General features: G+C 38.4%; 1 protein-coding gene across 2 annotated transcripts in view; it reads left to right on the plus strand.

Annotated features, from left to right (window-relative positions):
* PDLIM3 (PDZ and LIM domain 3) overlaps window positions 1-6,579 on the plus strand; it is a 31,721-nt gene extending 25,142 nt beyond the window's left edge. The window contains exons 5-8 of one of the 2 annotated variants that reach the window (XM_023532884.1): window positions 325-588; window positions 2,192-2,322; window positions 3,983-4,094; window positions 5,605-6,579. In XM_023532884.1, coding sequence (XP_023388652.1) covers window positions 325-588; window positions 2,192-2,322; window positions 3,983-4,094; window positions 5,605-5,794 — 697 coding nt within the window. In that variant the 3' untranslated portion in view covers window positions 5,795-6,579. The remainder of the gene's footprint in view (window positions 1-324; window positions 589-2,191; window positions 2,323-3,982; window positions 4,095-5,604) is intronic. The other variant, XM_011363996.2, reaches the window with a different exon arrangement.
* The last annotated feature ends 8,677 nt before the right edge of the window (window positions 6,580-15,256 follow it).

The following is a 15,256-nucleotide window of genomic DNA, read 5'->3' on the forward strand; positions in this document are numbered from 1 at the left end:
AAAAATGAGTAGATTCATATCTTTTCTACTTTTTATGCACCTTGTTTATGTGCAACCTTCAACTTACACATGGCCTAGGAGAACAGAGCCAAAAAATGCAACATCACCTGTACCTTTTCATTTTGTTCAAGTTTTCCAATCATGAATTTTTAAATGCATTCCATTTTTAAAACAAATCATAGCCAGAAACATTTTGTTTTAATTTGATTTAATTCACCTCTTACTTTTTGTCTTCAACTTCTTTTAACCTCTCTGTACTTGTTCTCTGTGTTCTCCTGTCTGGTTTTTCTATGTCATCTCTGTGTAACGTGGTCATTAACACAGTGGATGCAGTACTCCGTCCGGTATTGACGGTAGCAGTGGACGTAGCACCCCTTCTTCTGTCAGTACTGTTAGTACTATTTGCCCAGGTGACTTGAAAGTTGCTGCTAAGATGGCCCCTAACATTCCTTTGGAAATGGAACTTCCTGGTGTGAAGATTGTACATGCTCAGTTTAATACACCTATGCAGTTGTACTCAGATGACAATATTATGGAAACACTTCAGGGTCAGGTTTCAACAGCTCTAGGGGAAACACCCTCAATGAGGTAATATGAGTCTTTTTGAACAATGAGAATATTAACTAAACACATGGGCAATGTCAACTTTACTGGTGTCTTTTAACACTGTCTTAATTGAAAGAAAGCTATGTGAGAAGCTTTAAAGAAAAAAATGCTAAGGATTTATTGCAAATATCTAGGCTTAATGATAAAGGTGATTTGAAGAATAAACTAACTAGAGCTTTGTATGACCAATTTTAATAAACTGAAATCATGGAAGGATCAAATATATATGTACTTTGAAAGCTACAATGTGCTTTATAAATGTCTAGTATGATACTTCTCAAAAGTGATTAATAATCTAGTACACTATGTTTCTCTTTTGGGGGTCAAAAATTGGGAAGGGATGGAAGATCCAGAGGGTTTTTTAAAGGATGATATTTCTCTCTTCTAATGGCATCTTTATGATGGAGGTAATTATTTCTCCAAATAAAATTTTTGCCATGAATAAGAGAATACCTCAAACTAGTAATAATATAGATATTTAATTTCCAATGGTCTCTGTTTTGACTTTCTTCTTTATTATGAATATTTGTTCAAAGTACTTTTGTCATCAAGTTTCTTCAATTAAAAAGATTTACTGTGAGATAAAATCATTAGTTTTTCAATATTACAGACCACTTTTTATAAATTAAAGTAGTGTAATGCTTAAGAATGCTATGTAACAATATTCCAAAGCTATCTCTTGGGATGAATACAATACGATAATAATATAATGTATCTCAAAGCCATTCTGCAAGGAAATTCAGATATATAAGATGATTATTTCTAAAAATGATATAGGTATACAAATACATGCAGAAAGCAACTACCTTGTCTAGATAATGCAATTGAATGGCATAAAATAATAAAGCATTTAGTGCCTGACATGTAGTTCTATTGTGGCATTTTCCAATTGCTCATCATGAATATATTCATAGAAAGTTTATTAAAATAAAGCTATTGTTGTAAATCAATTAAAATGTGGCTACTTAGAAAATGTAATGTAGTCAATATAACTGATATATATGTAAAAGTTTCTGCATTTATGCTTTTGAACACTGACAATTTGAACTTCTTTAATCTACAAGCAAAATACCTTTGTTGTTTCCAGGAGTTAAAGCAAATTCATCTTAAAACAAAATTAAACCATATATTTTTAGTTTAATATCTGAAATGAATCTGAATTTAATGACTTTATGACCAAGAATAATCAAATTGGGCTCACTCCTGCAGTTTCTATAATGTGTATGTTGTCTTTTTTTCTGAGAAAATTAATTTTGTTCCTATCTATAATTATATATCCATCAGACAAATCTTTTTTTAAAATTATCATTTCCTAACAGTCACATTTTAGTTGCCCTCCGAAGTATTTTGTGAAATGGAGACGTGCTGACATGACCTCTAGGTTAATTAATGACATTTTTAAGGCAACCCATGTGAATAAACATTGTCTTTTAAACTATAATAGAGATTAACTTGAAGATACTAAATCTCTGCTCAGGAGTTACTGCAAATATAGTAATTACTGTTTATTGATGTCTTGTGGCTTCTTACACGTCTATTGCCTCACAATGCTCCTGATGCTGCTTTGCGTACCGTATTGTTTCAGTGAACCCACAGCCTCAGTGCCCCCCCAATCAGATGTGTACCGGATGCTCCACGACAATCGAGACGAACCTACTCCGCCTCGCCAGTCAGGCTCCTTCAGAGTTCTCCAGGAACTAGTTAACGATGGCCCCGGTGAGCAGCCTCTACTGCTGGTGGCTGGGGGCCGGGGGTATGTTGGCGGCGGGGTGGGGAAGGACAGCCAACATACTGGGAATGAAAGTCTAAATATTGATTTTATTCAGAAATCAAATGAATCTTTGCCCAGAAGGATTTGAGTGGTGCCTGGTTTAGAAAAGGAACTTCTAGTATGTGTCTAAGTAGCCACCAACTTGATGGTAAAAAAGCACCAAAGACAAATTCCATCCACAGTAGTCAAGGGCTAGCTCAGCTTATAAATTTTAAAATAGAGCTTTAAGTAGATATTGCAAATTTTCTCAGCCTTGTCCACACTCCAGAGTCATCAAAATTTAGAATAACCATATAAGGAACATCAAACAAAGTCATCAAAATTTAGAACAACGATATAAGGAACCTTCGCTATGTTTCAAATTCTCTGCTATGTACTTTTCATACATGGTCATTTAATCCTCACAATAACTCTGTGAGGTAGGTGCTGTTATTTTCCCTACTTAACAGATGAGAAACTGAGGCATAAAGAGGGTGGATTTGTACAAAGTCACACAAAGCAAGTAAGAAGCAGAACTGAGTCCCCAGCCAACTCCTGCTGTCTTCAGGGCTCGTACTCTTACCAATGTTTTCCACCCCCCAAAGACACAGACTGTCCTTTTTAAACGTTGCACAAAAATGCAAATGCCCCCCTTAGGATGGCTATTATAAAAACTAAATGGAAAATAGCAAGTGTTGGTAAGGATGTGGAGAAATGAGAACTCTTGTGCATTGCTGATGGGAATGTAAAATGGTGCGACCACTGTGGTGGCTCCTCAAAAAGTTAAACGTAGAACTGCCGTACGATCCAGCTCTCCCACTCCTAGCTAGATCCCCAACAGAAATGAAAGCAGGGACTCAAAAGGTACTTGTACACCAATGTTCACAGCAGCATTATTCACAATTGCCAAAAGGTAGAAACAACCCAAACGTCTATTGATAGATGAATGGATAAAGAAAATGTAGTTTATGCATACAATGGAACATTACGAAGCCTTAAAAAGAAATAAAATTCTGACATATGCTGCAACATGGATGAACCTTTAAAAGAAAACATCATACCAAGTGAAATAAGCCAGCCACAAAAAAGAGAAATATTATATAATTCCATTTATATGAGGCACCTAGAGTAGGCAAGTCATAGAGACAGAAAGTACAGTAAAGATTAGCATAGTCTGGGAGATGGAGGTGATGGGGAGTTATTGTTTAACGGGTACAGAGTTGCTGTTTGGGACCATGAAAAAGTTCTGGAAATGGATATAAGCGATAATTTTACAACATTATGAATGTACTTAGTGCCACTGAATCACACACTAAAACCGGTTAAGATGGTCAATTTTATATTATGTATATTTTGCCACAGTGAAAAAAAACGCAAAATGTTCTCTGCTCCATTGAGCATTTTGTAACAGCTCCCTACAACAACAGAATTGTTTTAACTAATTTTGTTTTGTAAGGCCCTGTTTCAGAGCCAGTTATGCTTGAACCAGTCCTACTCCTTTTGAAATGAGACTACGGGTGCAACTTAAGAATTCCTTGGGTTAAAGTGCACATCTTAAAATAGAAGCAAAGCACAAACTGCAGCCAGCTGTTCCTTTGCCATAAATGGAAACACTTTGTTTTTCAGATGACCGTCCTGCTGGAACTCGGAGTGTGAGAGCTCCAGTTACGAAAGTCCACGGTGGTGCTGGCAGCACACAGAAGATGCCACTCTGTGACAAGTGTGGGAGTGGCATTGTGTAAGTTTCATTTTTAACCCAAGAATTCCCTATAAATCTTGGTAGCAGTTCCACATTTCTATTCAATGACTTAAAATATAACGCTCACAACATTTATCATATTTTGACCAGAATCCCTTAGACATACCCTAAAATTGGCATATAATGTGAGTCAGCAATCTTGACTTATAATTTCAGATTATTCTCATGAAAAAAAAATACCCAGAAGTATATTTTAAAAAACACTTCCAAGAATCACAACTTCCCTTCCCAAAGCCCCGCTTTTGTTAAGGTCTAGTCTGTATAAACCCAGGGAAACAAATTGGGGGGTTGGGAGGGGAGGTATCAGGCTGTTAATTAAAACATATTATCTTTATTCAGTTTCTTAAGTTGCACAAACATTAAAACATAATTTTTAAAATTACAGTCCCCTTCCATTCAAGGGCCATTATGTTTGAATAGTCACAACTAATTCAAATTTTCAAGTGAACTAGACCATTTCAATCTCCATCGTAAATGTCTCATGTGGCCACTTCTCCCACCCTTTTATTCTGTTCCTCTACCATTAGCTCACACACGGAGCCACCATCCGTCCAATATCCAGGATACATCCTAGGAGGGCAGTGGGAGATAAGCCCGGTCAGAGCAAAGCCGGGAATGTGGGACAGAAACAAGCAGGATAGGGAGCTCAGGAACAGAGAGGACCTCCTAAAACGGGACAGTCTGTAATGTTACTAAAAGCAATTATTGCTCCTAAATTGTAGCAAACTGTTCTGACAGGCGAGGCAAGTTCACCCACTGTGTAAAAACCACCTTCGCTTTTCGATCTGTTTTCTCTGTGCTCCACAGAAAAGAAAGGCTGGGCCACCAACATAGAAAGCAATCAGAGGGACATTTACTTGTGTAGACAACAACCTTGGTCAAAATCAGAATTCTTTGCAGAGGTGTTTGTCAATCTGTATCACGTCTTTTTCTTTCAAAGAAACAATGAGGAAAGATCACGAACCAAGAACCTATAATTTTTTTTTTCAGTTTGTAAATAAAGCCAATTTTATTTCCATGTTTGGCATGTATGAGCCTGATGATTCCAGGTTATTTTATTATTGATTTTTGGTACAGCTGGCCTGGGAACCACCTACCTTGGGCCCTGTGAGCGCTACTCTCAGCCCCTGGGGGGCTCCTGGCCCCTGCTCAGACTCAGTGCCCCACCTCCCTTCAGAGGAGACAGTGGACCTGGGGCACTGTCTTGGTCTCAGGACCCCTAGTGGATGTGCTGAGGGACTCAAGGCCAGGTGTGGATTGGGTCTGTTTGAAAAATATTCACATCAGGGAGAAACACGTGATGGTTTATTATGGTCGTCTTGGATTTCCCTGACAATTACATCAATTTCACTGCTATGCCCCTTTTCACAGCTGGAGTCTATAGTTTCTCGAGTGTGAAGCAGATACCACCTGCCTACCTGTGGTGTTTTCACCTTTGTATCAGGGTTCGGGCTTTGTATTTTTCACCTGATCTCCTTTTTCTCCACAGCGGGCCCGTCGTGAAGGCGCGGGATAAGTACCGGCATCCGGAGTGCTTTGTGTGCGCTGACTGCAACCTCAACCTCAAGCAAAAGGGCTACTTCTTCGTGGAGGGGGAGCTGTACTGCGAAACTCATGCAAGAGCCCGCACGAGGCCCCCGGAGGGCTACGACACAGTCGCTCTTTATCCCAAAGCTTAAGTCTTAAGCAGACCAGAGCACGCACACACACTCACGCGCACTTACATAGGAAGACATTCATTAATGGCTTTGGGCGGAAGTATAGCAAACTGTTGAGTCCAAATCTAAAACCAAGGCTTTTAGATGTTTATCTTATTGTGTACTGAGGAGAAGGAATGGGAGGCAATTGCCTGCTATGACAGAAACACACATTCGGCTATGTTTTGCAACTCTTTTTCTCTTTGGGACAAGCAATAACTTAATGACATTTAAACTAATAATTATTTTGTATGTCATACTCCCCAATTTAAATTTATATTATGGCCATCGAACATGTAAACATCAAGATATTTGGAGTCTAGTTGTCTTTCCTTAACAAGTTGATTTTGCAATTGTAGTAAATACCAAATGATAATCTTGTATTCTAACACAGCCTGCAGCTGTCTGTTATCTGCTTTAACTGTTACAGGGCATGTCAGGGAGTAACTCCCTGGATTTCTCTAGTTACGTATTCAGCAATTATACCACTGGATGCAACATACATAATAAACACATAAAACGTTTTTAAAATACCTAATGAAGTGGCACTCAATGAATTCAGATAAAATCAGCATTCCAATGAGAGGGCCCAATCACACGCACATTAACAAACTCAGGTATTTTAAGAAAATTTGGATTCTTTAGTTTTTATTACTGATTTACTCTTTCTATGAGCCCACAATTTCTGCTGATAGGAGGGGCATTAAAATTTGCTAGTTAAAGGTAATTCGGTCTCTTTCAGATTAAAAGTTTCTTTCGCTTTGAAATAGTCTCTTTCATTTTAAATGTCTCTTTCAGATATTCAATCAAATTCAAGGTTCGGACTGCATGAGGCTGTTTCTTTGTGCTCACAGGTTGATCACCATCTCCTCCTCCTTGCCAGGATGGCATCTCTAAGAGGCGACACTTTAGGGGACCTCTTGAGGAAGGGAGGGGCTACAGATCCTCAGGGTCCTGCTTGTATCCACTGCTGAAATTCATGGTTTCACGTGTGGTCTGTTTTCTCAAGATAGTTGAGACCAGGCAGTAACCCCACCTCTACCAGCAACTCCAAAAGTGTCGGCTCAGCCTTCCCTGGAGTCGTGGAGACTTTGCATCTCGGATATGAACTCCCTCTGGCCTCTGGCTCTACTTTGTCACCTTGCCTCTCACTATGGAGGTGCCATGGCAATGCCCCTGACTTGCATGTCTTGCCTATGTCCCATGCTCCTCACTGGGAACACGTGGGAACTTCTGAAATTGCCCCCTCTTTGTTCCTCAAGGACAAACCATGGGGAACCCTCAGGGTGGGAAGAGGAGGTTATCTCAGGCCCTCTGTCTCGCCACCTCATCACAAAGTCATCTCTGCCTTACAATAGCTGCTGCCTACAGGCTTGGAGCAAGTTTTCTCCTACTGTCCTGACTGACAAATAGGGCACAAGTCGTTGGTCTCAGGAATTCTCCCAAAATTAATTATTTCTGACCTTGACCTATCTAGGATTTTGATCCAGTGAAAAGAATCAGAATACCTGCCTGGCCCCTGTAGGCATTTGAGGTGGCTACTGGAACCCCTGTCCCAAAACATAAATTCATTAATAGAGCTACTACGATAAAATAAATAAGAAACTTTGAGGTCAAAGAAATGAATGGATCCAAAATATATTTCATTTTCTGTTCAAATGTTATTTTAAAATGTTATGTTCTGGGAAAGATACAAACATAAAAGTTTGAAAGGTAGAGAGAAAATAAATGGTAACTGACTTAAAACCTGGGAAAGTTAAAATCCAAAGCAGCAGTGGAGAAAACTAAAAACCAACCCATTTCCCCTCCAGAATCTTGAAAAGGGCAGAAATTAACTGCACCGGGTATTGCTGGACTAGAGGATAATGGTGGATTTACTACAAGGAGGCTCAAGTAGAATCTGTTTGAGAACCACTTAATCCCCAGAGGTGTCCCCTCTCTGCTCCACACTCTCACACACCCCATGGCACTTCCCAGCAGAAGTCTGCTAGAGAAGGTAGAACAGCATCTGGAGAAGGTAGAGCAGCATCTCTGAACTAGAGTCAGGAAGCACAGTGAAGGATATGTACACCACACTAAAAGGGGTTAAATTAAGTTAGAATGAAAGACTCATGAGCAAAATATACATTAGGCATTATATGCTACATTACTGTACATTATATGTTAGACATCAGACAGTGGTCTCCTTAAAATTATATTTTATATATTTAATATATAGTACAGGACATATGAGCTGCTCAAGTTCAGATGTTTAATAATGAGCAACAATAGTAAAATAAAAGTATAGTTTTTAAAAGGTATAGTTCTAATCTGAAATTTAGGAGAGAGATGGCTTAAATCTGATAATTTGGACTATATGACTAAGGCTTGTGAAGCATGCCCTAAAATCGTACGTTCATTATTTTTAATAAAAATTATTCTTTGACAAATTAAATCTAGAGATTTAAATACCTAGGAGAATTAATGACAGGATCAATAGACATGAACGTGATATTTAAATTGTTTTAAAATATATAGAGTGCTGTGAACAAAGAATGCCAACCAGTTTTGGTTTAGCTTACAGAATAACATATTTTTTTAGGAAACAGACTAGTCACCATTTTATATTTGTAAGCTTATTAAAACTTACAATGATCGAGGAAACTACCCATGATTAAGAACTGGGCATCTATGAACTTTGGACTCATGATTAACTAAATTGCTATTATTTTCAGAGTAAACCTACAATAGAGTTGCTACACTCTCTACCAATACAATGATTGATTGAAGAAAAACAGTTCTAGTTATCACATATGTTTATACCTGTGTAAGCAGAGTAAAGCTAATGGTTAACGTGACACACAAACACTTTACTCATCTCTACACAAGATAATCTAAAGTTTGTCCAACATGGAAACATCCTAAGATAAACAGGATGGAGCTTTGAGTCTCTTCTATTAACAACTTTAGCTGCAAAAATTTGTCAAGTTATCCTTTGAATGTATTTGATTTCTGTCCAGGAAACTGCTACTTATAAACATTACTCTTTATTTCATGTCATCATGGCCCAATGTTCTTTTATTGTTTATGCTATGCCATCTGAATCTGAAGCATAAAAACAAAATTTGAAGAAAGAATGAAGGTATTCAGATAATTCAAGCAAATAAACCATTTACCTGATCTGTATGACTATTTCACGAGAATTCTCTTAAGTCTCTATTCATTTTGGAGAGCACTGAATAAATATTGATTTGAGTATCTATCAAGTAAGAGATGTTGAACACTAGGCATAATAAAATGAATTTTATGATTTTTGAATACTTTTGTCTATATTTACAAATTGACATTTTTAAGGTAATTGGAATGCTTCACATGATTAATTTTTAAGCAAAGCATCTGTAAGTAGTAGTTGCTTTCACACTGAGACTGATCAGGTTTGTGAAGTTCACTGGAACTTTTCCTTTTTTGAGGAGAGCAATTTTAAGAAACTAAGTTCATATGCCTGACTTCTACTGAAGACTCACTGGCAACATTCTGTCTGTGAGAATCTTGCACGTATAAAGAGGACAAAGGTCCCTCAATTGACTATACGTATTTTATTTGAGTATATAGATTTTAACTGAATGCTTACAAATTTCTTGACATAATATAATATTAGCCATGTTTATCCATTATCTCTAATCCTTACAATAACTTTGCCAAATAAATATTTTACAAATGAGAAAATGTTTCAGAGTTTAACTTTGGCACAGTGCCAAACAACTGGGGTGGGGGTGGGGGGAGGGACAGTGTTTAAATTCACTAATATTCCCTAGTAATAAATAATATGGTTTAGAAATCTTTAAACCTAATTATTCCTCTCTACTATATCATTTTATTTATATCAGTGTTAACTTATGGTCCATGTTTGTTCTCTTTATAATAAAAATCATCTCTTCCATGAATGCTAGGCAGTAGTGTGAAATAAAAAATATATTAAGTAATGATTCAATTGAGTAATGAGTAAGTAAGCAGACTGTGAGGAAAAGAGCTCTGGATAAGGACGTGGATTCTAGCTGCAGCTCTGCCACTGGGTGTCCACTTTACCTGCAGAATGAAGGAGATGGACTAGATGACACCTGAGCCTTCTAGCAGCTCAGTCATTGGTCTATACTTGACATTGGCTTTAACTGGCAGGCCATTCCATTTAGTAGGGGCATGCTGTCAATGTGGCCAGAGTCTTGGTTCAATTCAGAAGTTTCCCTCCCATGGTCATAGATACCATATCTGACTCAGGTCCTGGCTCACAGTATGGATTTATTACTGCAAATTCATTAGTCCCCTTAAAAGTATACAGTAATGGCTTGAAACTAATAAAATACAATGTTTTAAAAATGATATTTTTACATAGTAAGGGAAATTCACTACCATTATTAATGTGTGACCCAGTGGCTTGAGTCAGTGCAGCTGCCGTAGTATCTAAAAATCAGAAAGCAGTTTAGCATCCGGAAAAAGGGGGTCACACATTGGGAGCTGAATTAAAGACTCCTCAGTCCAGGAGAGGCTACAGAGACTACTATCCCTGAATTTACTCAAACCGATAAACACCTCAGTAAACTGCACTGAGGTGTTTATCGGTTTGACAGAGCATTTATTTGACTTAAGTGCCTTGTTCCAGAGAAAGGGTATTCTCCATCGCTTCAATCTCTGGAAGAAGGAGGAAAGCTCTATATCACCTCTACAGAACAGGAAACCTTCACATGTGCAAAGAGACTGTTATTTCATTTTCTTCTTGGTCCAAATCATGTCCGTTACTCAATTCTCTTTCCTACTTATTTTTCCCACTCAGACTCTGTCACTGACTCGGCCTCTCTGTCACTTTCTTCTCAGCCTCCAAGCATGCTCAAATACTTTGTACCATTCTAAAAATATCTCTTGCCCTGACACCTATTCCCTCTCACGCTATTTCTCTGTGTATTTCTCTGTCATATTTCTCTGTGTATCTCTTTAGCACACCAAACGTCTTAGAATTAGATCTACTCTACTTTTTCAGTGCCCCCACCATTCCATTGTTAATAAGTCCTCTGAAAACAGCAATCACCTTCCTAAGAGCCTAAGCTAGTGGCTGCCTTTAGCGAGTTTTGGGGCTCATTCTCTTTTACAGATGTAATCAGATTAAAATGAACATTAAAGAAAACTGAAAGCCAGCTGGGTGTGAAGGTGTTTGCATTTGGGTCAAGCCTTTGAGCTGGGGAAGGCCCACGACCCACCTAAGACTTTGTAAGTCACCAGCACATAGGTCTCCTTCTCTGACCAAAGTACTAGCCTTAGAACGATTGTCCAGATTTGTAATACCCTAGGAGCAGTTTGGTCGCTTTCTTGTACTACTATAGATCTCAGCTATGATTAATGATAGGCTTATGATCTCAGGCTCAAAAAAAAAAAAGATCTGAAGTTTAAAAATCCAGAAGTATTTTAGTCTGGTAATACACTGCTAAGAATAGATTTGACCAGCTTGTTTTTGTGCAGTGCTCTTGAATTTGTTCCAGATTCTTGAATCTGCAGCTGTTAGTCAACAGGTGAAAGTGGATTCTCTAAGAGGAGCTACTATTTGAATATTTTGAAATATTGTGACTCACAGATTTTTTTTAAATTGGTGGTTCAGAATTTAATTGTCTTTTAACAATGAACGTCACAATCAAAGAAAACTCAGACATTTTGGGGGGCAATTGTTGAACAGACTGATGCGTGACCAGAGAAACCATACCCCCTGACATACTATGCTCCACTGTCTATCTGATACGAGGCCGAATGAAATAGAAACAGTCTTACCACACCGAGAAGGTTGTACTGGTGAAGTATGATATCATATGAGGAAATAGGAACTTTTAGCTCTAGCATTAACTACATTTACCTCTATACTTTTGTAAAATTTGGATGAAATATTGTCCCACCTCGTAAAACTATAATTTGTTATGGGGGAAAAAAAAAACAACAAACCGATTTGGGCAAAACAGGGGTTTCAGAATCAGGAGGTAGAGCACTGACTGACCAGTTACAGAGTTTTTGAAAAGTTCCCAAACCTTCTCATGCTTCAGTTTTCCTTGTACAAATCTGGAAAATAACCTTTTTCATGAAATTCCAAAATTCTCAACACCATAGGCAAGACTATTCCACCGATAACTTAATTACTGGGAGAATAACTACATTAGGAAGGGAGGAAATTTAATATTCTCCCAGATTAAGTGTCTTGATTCTAAACTTTGTTTACAGGTTTCAAATGGGCTAATGAATCAACCATTCAGTGTCATGGCAGCAGGAACAGTGACAGATGGGCCCCAGCAAGTGCATTGCATATTTTTGCCAGATTTCTCTGACCCTTCATTTCTATGAATTAAAAATCCAAGTGCTGTACCTAGTGCTTCACAGCAGCCGAAGAGCCTGAGGGGAGCCCAGAGGGCCAGGGCTTTCCTGGTCTCACACAGGAGAATGGGGTTTCTCCCTTTGGAAGTCTAAAGGAAATGTCCTTATACTTACCTTTTTATCTAATTCTAATGGAAGTTCTTGGCAAGCAAATATTCGTTTTACTTGCAATGAGGAACTTTGGAGTCGAGAAGGTAGAATGAGAGCATACAAAAGAAAAACACATTTTACAATATATTAAATTAAATAGCTGGGGCGGGAAATTGTATTCTTTACAATAAATGGTGGGTCAAATGAATACAATGGATATTAGCACCTACACCACACTCTGTAAAAATAAATTCCAGATGAATAGCAAATCTAAATATGAAAGGTAAAACAATACAACTCTTAATTTTTAAAAAAAGCATGGAAGAATCATTTCATGACTTTGCAAAAGTAGATGTTGGCTGTCCAGTCCCAAGGAGGGAAAGACTGCACCCCCATGCAGGGGAGCACTGCCACCAGGATGCAGAGCCCAAGCGGGCGAGGAGCGTGGCCCTGCATGGCTGGCTAGTCTGTGGTGTCAGAACCCAGGGAGGATGTGGAGGTCATCTACACAGAGAGGAGGCCCAGCACAGGGTGACAGAGCCCACATGGAGTGAGGAATGACTTGTCTAAATGGAGGGGTGGTCCAAGATAGGGTCCAGAGTGTAAGCAGGGTAGGAGAGAAGGGGCAGTGTAGGGTACTAGAACCCAAGTAGATGACAAGGGCATCCATGTAGGGACTTTGGGGAGAGACTGGCATTGAGAGAGTGGATATTTAGAAGAGTATCTCTCATATAAGTAAATATATAAAGGATAATGGAAATCAACTTTCTCACTGTTGTTAAGAGAAATTAAAAACATGGAAAGGAAGAAAATTACAAAGAACACTGTAATAGAGCGGACTAGAAGTACCAAGAACTCATCTTTCTCAATATAGATAAATAGATATAAAAATAAATTCAGATGTGAATGTGCATGTGTGTATGTATATATGTATATACATACACATACAGACATTCCCTAGCTCTGTCTAAGACGGCATGGAAGCAGCTACATGCACACTTAGCACTCACTTCCTGCCTTCTAAAAACCATTCTTCTCTAAAAGAAACTAAGGCAGCTCCTTGGAGAAATGGCTGATTTCAGGGCTAAGGTAGGCAAAGTATAGGATGAGCCTAGAACATCTGAGTATGTCAAGAAAATGAAGAGGTGCTCTAGTGATGAAGGAGACATGTCAAAAGTACACAGAAGCCAGCTGAAGAAACTCCGACTGACCCAATTGGGGAAATTTAAGCAACAATAAAATCATGTTCACAACAGAAAATAATTCATTATAACCCACTGAACAAAACTGGAAATGTTGAGTCCATGAGACTGAGTAAAGAGACATGTCATAACAACTACATGCATGCAAGATCTTGGAATGGATACTTTGCTTTTATAAAGGACATTATTGAGAGAATGGGTAAAACTTGAGTGGGGCCTGAGGTTTAAGTGGCAGTAATGTTATCAATGCTAATTTCTGGATTTTAATGGCTGTATTCTACCCATATTGAAGAATAGCCTTAAAAGATACATCTGTATATTCCAGAATGATGAGACATCACTTTTTATCTACATTCTCCCTTTAAAATATTGCGTTTTATTTAGAGTAGTAATTTAACAGACACATTGCTGCAAACTCTTGTAGCTCTCCAGAAAGAGTTAACTTCATCAATATCAATCATCAGTGAAGAACATAAGCTTTCAAAAATACAACTTATTGAAATTGTCTACAATGCCACAAGAAAGACTGTCAAATCTTCTAGAGACTATTTCCATAGGAAATAAGAAATTACCACAAGTAAACATTGAAACTATCGTAGACTTTCATTTCCATGAAAGCAAACCATATAATTATTATACAATAAATTATTATATCGAGACTTTAAATTCCTTACTGTGACTTAAAATTTGAGTTTTGAAGTATTTTATATTCTACTTGTAATGGTCGTTATTGCAAAATAAATAATACATACTCATTTAAAACTTTTACAGAAAGAGCGCCATTTTCCGAGTCGCACAAAGATGGACTGTGGCCATGCCAACCAACCCTTGACTGAAGGAGCTCCCGTTTCCAATGCAGCATCCATCTTTTGCAAGTGGTTTACCCAGGGCACAGGACATTAGCATGCTTTGACAAATGAAGACCTGTGCCTCTGCTACAACTGTCATGTGTATATTTTAATACATTGTTATTTTAAGTTCATTATTGTATATGGGGGTCTTCTTTTAACCACAGCAAATAGAAGTCCTTTCACAATATTAGTGTTGGGCCATTCAAATCCCAAAATGCTGAAACTACTCTGATGGGTGGGTTGAAATAAGAGGAATTAAACAGAGTAAAGCAAACAATGAATGAGAATAAGAAAAAAAAAAAAAATGGAAAAGTTCCCAGGTGTTTGCCTGTCTCCAAACATTCTCCTTTCTCCACATAGCTTTGGTCCAATGGGTGCTGTGTTAAGTCACTCTTATCAAGTTTCTGAGTATGATGGTTACCAGAGGGAAGGGGTGGGGGCAAAAAGGTAGAAGGAGGTAAAAGGGGTCAAATATATGATGACAGGAAGGTGAATATATGATACAATACACAGATGAGGTATTATAGAACTGTACACTTGAAACCTATATAATCTTATTAACCAATATCACCTCTATAAATTTAATTTTAAAAATCGATCAAATTCTGGGATAGCAGGGAAGCCACAGGAAGATAAACACCCTAGTAAGATTGTCCCTTGGTTTGGGATGGCACAGCAAAAGGTGGGACCTTCTCACCATGCAGCTGTTACCCTGCAGCTCTGATAGGGCGAGCATGGGAATCCAGGACCCAGGACCTTGAGAGCCCCTTCTTCCTCCCCACCCCCACCCATGAGCGTGCCCCACATCCCCTCGTGGCTTCCAGGCCACCCCGTTACCAGGCAACGGGCTGCCCCGGCGAGAAGCAACTGAGCGGAATGCATGGAGAAAGGCAGTTGGGAAGAAAGCTTGAGCAGCAGAA

This window comes from Pteropus vampyrus, unplaced genomic scaffold (assembly GCF_000151845.1).
Source record: "Pteropus vampyrus isolate Shadow unplaced genomic scaffold, Pvam_2.0 Scaffold92, whole genome shotgun sequence".
NCBI lineage: Eukaryota > Metazoa > Chordata > Mammalia > Chiroptera > Pteropodidae > Pteropus > Pteropus vampyrus.